This window comes from Sinocyclocheilus rhinocerous, unplaced genomic scaffold, assembly GCF_001515625.1.
Source record: "Sinocyclocheilus rhinocerous isolate Xijiao unplaced genomic scaffold, SAMN03320098_v1.1 scaffold1007, whole genome shotgun sequence".
NCBI classification, from domain to species: domain Eukaryota; kingdom Metazoa; phylum Chordata; class Actinopteri; order Cypriniformes; family Cyprinidae; genus Sinocyclocheilus; species Sinocyclocheilus rhinocerous.
Window position 1 is genome coordinate 109,749 of NW_015631056.1, and position 7,175 is coordinate 116,923.

Consider the following 7,175-nt stretch of genomic DNA (forward strand, 5'->3'; position numbering starts at 1 on the left):
AAACTTTTTTTGTGTGTGTTTATGTACACTCATACCTGTTGGGCCTGAGAAAAAGAGGGAGCCAGAGTTGGCACCAGAATGTTTCGCCCGGCCTCGGCGAGCTGCCCATGCCTGCCAGCACCCCATAAAAACACATCACACTTCCCTCCAAGGTGCCAGTCCTTAAAAACATTTAAAAATCTCTTGTTATATAATATTTATTATTTAAATAAAATATAATATTTTATTATATAATAATAAATGTTTTACTTCTGGTCTGGAAGTGGCCCATGACATGATCTGCTCATCCAACCCAGACACCCACTTGCTGTTGTCCTGTGTGCGATTTTTAAAAAGGCTGTGATCATCATGAACAGCACAGTTTTTCCCAATTAAATCATTTAATATGTCAGTCTCACTGCAGGACATTTGTATGTTCTTTCTCTCACCATAAGCAGTGCCAGTTTGTCTTTGGCCACGGGCTCCAGGTCCGGGACGATGAAAGACTCGGGAAAGGTGTGCCCGCGTGCGAGGGCTTCGGCCGTTTTGACGGTGGTGGAGAAGCAGTGAAGCCACGCCCACTCACTGTTGGCCCAGGAGACGGGAGAGGGGGTGGAGGAGGAGCCAGGCTCAGGTGGGCAGTGGGCCAGGTGAGGTGGGACAGGAGGGTGACACAGCAGAGCGTCCAGCTGCAGACCCACCGCTAGAGACGACAGACACTGCATGTAAGGACTGTGGACGAGCTGCTCTCCGCACACCACATGAGGCTGAAACACACAAATAAACCAGGTATACGCAACAGGAAATCACCTTAACAATGTCCCTATTTTTTGCATTTTTACATGAACAGTATTCGCTAAAATTATATCATAATTAGTAGTTGTGTGTACCTTCTCATACGCATACTGCTCCTGAAGCATGATGGGAAGTCTCTCCAGAAAGGCTCTCATGCATGGAGCCATGTTCAGTCCCACAACGCCCTGCTTTTTTAGTGCCGTGCGGCAAGTTGCTAAGACGTGATTGGTTGACATGGACTCTGCTGAGCTATTAACGACCAGCACATCCTGCAGAACAAATACATTTCTTATTAAGTTACATCTTTTCTGAACAGAAATGAGCATCAATCAAAACATATATACTTTAAGAAAATAACTAAAAAAAAAAAAAAAAAAGAATATAGTGTAACTGCCCCTTATATTTTGTTTTTAATGTTTTTTCTTCTACTGTTTTCCTTTAATAATTGAATCAGATGCTAATGTTAAGAACAGTCATGTTTTTTAATTACATTTTACTTATATCATAATTAAATATAAATAAAATATATATGTGTTATGTAACCATAACTGCTTTGTTTATTAAAAACAGAGTAAAAAAAAAAACATCTTTTCTAGATTAAAAAAAAAAAAAAAACTCATCAAAATGAATGAAAATCGACTAAAATTTAAACATTCGGGATTCTTTTACCTTTGAGCGATTGGAGCAAACAGCTACACCTACGTCAGGGATCCAAACTGTGCTGTTAATTGCTCCAGATCCAGCAACTACCGTCTGCAGCACTGATCCATTCTACATGTATAAACATACGCACAAACGTCATGAAAACACTATAGTGAATCCTTTGAAGTTTGTTTGTTAGGACTGTAAGTTAGCCTGTATGCATTTGTGAAGTGTGTGACCATGTTAGACACTGACCCGCAAAGACCAGATGTTCAAAAGTCCGCCAACTCCTCCAGACACAAGAGCAAGCCCATCTGGACTGAACGCTACTGTCCGCACAGGAGTCATATGACCCTGCAGCTGGAACACACACACTGCTCCTTCACACCGCTGGGGGTCCAGCTGGACAGAGATCAGGGAAGTCACATAACACATAAACATAAATACTAACTGATAAGGAAGCACTGACAGCAAAGCATTCAAAGGTTTTTAATTGCTCATATGTATGGACACGTTACCATCAGTTTGGATTTGAATTCTGATTCCCACCAGGCATCAGGGCAGGCAGTGCTGGACTGCGAGTATGAAGAAGGGTCCTGCGGTACCGTCCACACAGTCACCAGACCGTTCTGACAACATCTGTGAGAAAGATTTTTAATCCCTCAATGATTTTTATGATCATATTCTTAATTTAGATTAAGGACATATTTGACAATGCACACAATGAATAAAAGGTGAAAAAATATATACAATTACACCCTTACGACTTTAAAAAGGCCTAACAAACTGAATTTTGATTTATGAAATAAGAAAAGTTATGTGAAACATATTCACCAAAAATAAATCAATAACAGTAGCATTAATCATAAAAATTTAAAGAATTATTATTTGCTGTTATACTGAAAAAATGTAGCACTTGTACACCAGGCAATAACATTTGGCATAATCTTAAAAGAGAACCGTAAATTTATGAACAGTATTTGAACTACTGTTCAAATGTTTGGGGTTAAAAATAAATAAATAAATAATGAGGTCAAAAGCTCTTTGCTGAATAAAAGGATTTATCAAATAATAATTAAACAGGTAGCATGGTTTCCACAAAAATATTAAGCAGCACAACTGTTTTCAGCATTGATTATAAGAAAAGTTTCTTGAGCACCAAATCAGCATATTAGAATGATTTTTGGAAGATCATGTGAAACTGAAGAATGGAGTAATGATGCTGAAAATTCAGCTTTGTCATTACAGAAATAAACTACATTTTAAAATATATTCAAATAGAAACAGTTTTTACTGCATTGTTGATCAAATAAATACAGCCTTGGTGAACATAAGAGACTTCTTTCAAAAACATTTAAAAAAAATATCTCTACCCCAACTTTTGAACGGTAGTGAAATTCTTCTGGTTTTTCATATTCCCAAGTTAAATAAAACAAAACTGGATTTAGTTCTCTCATGTATTAGAGTACACTCTGTCTGGACGTACGTGGCAAACATGTTGAGAGGTTTAGGTCCCTGACCAGGCAGGCTGCACCAGGCAACAGCATTGACAACAGCAGGATGGGTGATACTTTGCAGACATGTCCAGCTTTGACCCAAACCTGTCCCTGACACGGTCCATAAACGCACGATCTCCTCTTTAGCACAGCTTAGTAACACTTGCCCACCAGGAGCCCAGCGCAACGAACTGATGCTTTCCTACAGTCACAACACACAAAGAGAGAAAAAAGATTTGACTGTCGATGAAGGCATGTTAAATTACTTCTTCACACATGAAATATTACAGACAAGAATGCGTGAAAGTATATTATGCTTATGCTTATGTATGTGTGTGTCAGTTTATGATCATGATGACTCCAACCTTGTGGGCATCTATAACCACCACAGATCCATTCTCTGCAGGCTCTTTAGAGCCAATCAGAAGCCTTCCATCAGCATATCCAACTGCAAAGGGACGATCCTCACTGTACCATGCAATTTGCATCACGGCCACTGTAAAGAGCAACAAACATTGATACATACATGAAAAATTTTCATAAAGTAGTCTTTACACAGTTTACAGTTTCATAAAAACTGTCAGTACCATCTTTCCTGAAGCAGTGCTGGAGTTCAGTTCTCTGCATATCAGAATCATCTAGAACCTCGAGAAGTCCCAGTGTCCCATCCATGCGACCCACTAACAGGAGCTCTCGAGGCTCCCCGCCCCACAGAGACCCTGCCTCCTCTTCTGGCCAAGCTAACGATGACACCCAATGAGGCTGCAGGTCCAACGAGGCCTTCCCACCTTGTGTGCAAAAACACAACATTAAGGATGTGCCAATATTAAAATTCTGTCTGCTATTTGTTATGACTGAAAAATGAATGGTATTAAAATGTATACAATTTATTCCATTTTGTCTCAAATTAAAAACACTGAGAACTACTATCAGTTGTTTCAACTGCTACAAGTGAATTTAGGCAATACTACATTTTAATGTACTTTATGAAAAAAAAAAAAACTGATTACATTTCTTTAAAGCTAAATTTAAAGCAAAATTTCTTTATAGCTGCTTCATAGTATTAAACAAGTAAACGAATCAATGCAAAAATGAAACAAATTCTACTATAAAAAAGCAGCAGTAGCAAGACAATCGTGTCATTATTCAGCTCCAGTCAGTTCAGTTCAATAACTGTGTAATGTTCATTCATCATGAAACAAGTTCAATTCAAGCTATAAGCAGCTCTACTGAAGACAGTAGTGTTGTTATTCAGCTCAATTCAGTTCAGTGTTGATTCAATTCACAGTTCAATTAAGTGTCGATGTTGCAAAATTCATGAATTATGAAAAAAAAATTCAGCTATAAAGCAGAGACAATAATGACATTACTCAGCTCAGTTTAGTTCAAATTTTATTCACATTTGATAGTGTCAGTGCCATCATCGATGATATTACTGAATATTAAGTGTAAAATAAATGCTGTTCTTTCGTTCATCAAAGAATCTTGAAACGTTCATAATAATAAATGTTTCTTGAGTACCAATTCAGCATATTAGAATGTTTTCTGAAGGATCATGTGACACTGAATACTAATGTAATGTAGAGTAATGCCTGCCAAACTTTTGAACGGTAGTGTATATGGTGATGATGAGCGACTCACCATTGACTTGCCAAATGTTCACTATTTTTTCCATGGCAGCAGCCAAGTACTTCCCACTGACACTCCAAGCCACTGGAGCCAAGTTTGGATCGCCTGGAGATCCCAGATTACCCATAAACTCCTCTGAAGTGTCATCTCTGAAGACAGACAAAAAAGATCATAAACATCACATTTCAGTGAGTGAAAAACAGGCCTAATTAGGAGAAAGAGAGGAACTCACCCTTTATTAAAGACACATGTCTGCTGCAGAGTGTACAGGTTTTTGGTCACGTTCCAAATGCGGACCGTCCCATCATTCCCGCTAGTTGCCAGAAGGCCTTTTTTACTACACCACCCACATGTGATCACCTACAAGAGACCAAATGATTCAGAAACTATTCCAGTGCTGTTTAAACGTAGCAAACACACACCGCTGGGGGAATCATACCCTGCTCTGGTGGGCCTCGAGTCTGAAAGTGGACCACTTCCGCAGGTCTCCTGCCATGTCAGCAAAGGTCTGCGGGCGGCTCTGGTTATCTCGGTCGTGAGCCGCCAGTGTACGCACCAGCTGCTGCGCGGCCCATTGGCGGTGCTGCGACGAAAGCCGAGATGAGAGGCAGCATGCTGCCAGTGCATTTGCCAGCTCCAATGGGCCTACAGCAAGGGGGGCACAGAAGAGGTGGGCATAGAGAGGCGACATTAACCCTGTGACGACCGAGCAGAACAAAGCCAGGCCGCAAGCGAGATAGACATACACACGTGACCACAGATGGGTACACAAACACACAATGAGAGAAAAAAAAACTAAATTAAAATGGTGGTGATTTGTGGCAAAGGCTGTGGTTTTCAAGCTGCAACAACAAAGCTTCATTTAACAATGCCTCTGCTGCCAAAACAAACACATCAAATCAGATTTATGAGATTTAACTGAACTGAAAAAAAAAAAAAAGACTGGAAAAAAAACAAATAAGTAAATAATGTGCCGGCATTCTCAAGTGGCTGGCTAGATGTTAACTAACCTCTTTTTTCCAGTTCAGCCTTGTCGTAGCCATGTCGAAGCCTGGCACCTTTATCGGCAAGCAAAGCTACCAGTGCCTGGGTCACCACAAAATTGGGCGACATCACCAGCTTGTTTTCTTCCGCCACTCCCCTCAGGAAACTGGGCAAGAACTTCCTCTGGATTGGATCATCTACTGTGGTCAGATTCATCCCGGTGGCAGCTGATATCAGATTCTAGAGGAAAAGTGAGGCAGAGTGAGACATGAAAAGATGTAACGCTTTTTGTTGTCTCTCTGTTTACTCGCTATTACTTCGCTATCTGTCTACCTGAGTGCACAGCTGGACCAGGAGTTTGGCAGCGGTGGGGCTGTTCGATGCCAGACAGCCAACGGCGGTACTGAGGTATGCCAAACAAGAGATGGGTTTGGTGGGCTTGCTAGCCCCTCGTGGGCGCTCAGAGGATCCAGGGCCTAATGTAAGGCCTGTGGAAAGTCCAGCTCTACCTGCCGCAGCCAAACACATCAGACGCACCAGAGTCCTAATGTCCGTCAAGCCCAGAGACTCCAATCCTGCTGCTAGACTGCAACTAGAGCCACTGAAGAGCAGAAATATGAGTCAAGAAAGACACAAACACATATTTACACACATATATATATATATATATACTGTAAATACACACATATAGTAACTGTATAAAATATTAATTGAAATAAAGCCTAAAAAAACCCTTAAGATATGGCTTAGTGTCATTCTTAAATCACAAAGGCTGCGATTTAAATAAATCAGAGTGAAACGAGGCATTGTGTTCTGTCACATGTGAGCAGCTCCACATAAACTCATCTCTGCATCTGCTCTGAGTTTGGATCGCTTATAATGTGAATTTGGGAATCTTCTTGCAATGAAACACTCTTAACAATCGGCTGTTGTAAATAAAAGAGACGCTTCAAGGTTTCCCTGCTAAAAGCGCATAAAAGGGCAATGGTTTAACATTTTAAATGAAGAAATTAACACATCATAAATTACTATAAAGTGGAAAATACAATCACTAATATTACAGTGAAATATTTACAGTGAAATTAACACTATTTTAAAAATTTTATTTGGTAATGATAATCATAACAATGATATTATTATTATTAGTGGTCGACCGATATTGGTTTTTTGACAGCCGATGTCGAGATCTTGGAAAGCAGGGTGGCCGATGGCCGATATAATTTTATTTTAATCATTTTACATATAGAACACAGTGAAAATGACATGAATATGGCATTGGGCAAATGCATAAAGTGCAGCATAATTTAAAATCATGAGTTTAAAGTTTGTCGATCGCACATCTGCAGTGAAGCTGAACTCTCCTCCTGTCCGCATTCAATTCATACGAACCGACCGTCACGCAGAGAACACGCAATCATGCAGGTCCACGTGCACACTTCACAAGATCTCACAACTGGATTCGACTAAGTTTGCAAGGTTTGTGAAATTAAAGGTTTATTAGTCATTCAAAGATTTGTTTAAATTATATAAATGCGTATTTGCTGAATGCTGACGGCAAACAAGAAAGTATTATAGTGCCTTTCTATTATTAATAATATAAAAGCAATCGTTATAATACTTTTTGTATACATTTTAATTCCTTTGTTTAAC

General features: G+C 39.7%; 1 protein-coding gene across 5 annotated transcripts in view; it reads right to left on the reverse strand.

The window, feature by feature from the left end:
* The window catches only part of LOC107741401 (probable E3 ubiquitin-protein ligase HERC1), a 58,938-nt gene that overhangs the window by 9,863 nt on the left and 41,900 nt on the right, over positions 1-7,175 (reverse strand). For 4 of the 5 annotated variants that reach the window (XM_016554113.1, XM_016554112.1, XM_016554111.1 and 1 more), the window contains exons 49-63: positions 5,859-6,126; positions 5,552-5,765; positions 4,981-5,237; positions 4,774-4,901; positions 4,554-4,690; positions 3,500-3,700; positions 3,278-3,408; positions 2,903-3,114; positions 1,935-2,055; positions 1,672-1,818; positions 1,444-1,545; positions 870-1,043; positions 429-746; positions 250-315; positions 36-161 (exon numbers count right to left, since the gene is read on the reverse strand). In XM_016554113.1, coding sequence (XP_016409599.1) covers positions 36-161; positions 250-315; positions 429-746; positions 870-1,043; positions 1,444-1,545; positions 1,672-1,818; positions 1,935-2,055; positions 2,903-3,114; positions 3,278-3,408; positions 3,500-3,700; positions 4,554-4,690; positions 4,774-4,901; positions 4,981-5,237; positions 5,552-5,765; positions 5,859-6,126 — 2,602 coding nt within the window. The remainder of the gene's footprint in view (positions 1-35; positions 162-249; positions 316-428; positions 747-869; positions 1,044-1,443; positions 1,546-1,671; positions 1,819-1,934; positions 2,056-2,902; positions 3,115-3,277; positions 3,409-3,499; positions 3,701-4,553; positions 4,691-4,773; positions 4,902-4,980; positions 5,238-5,551; positions 5,766-5,858; positions 6,127-7,175) is intronic. The other variant, XM_016554114.1, reaches the window with a different exon arrangement.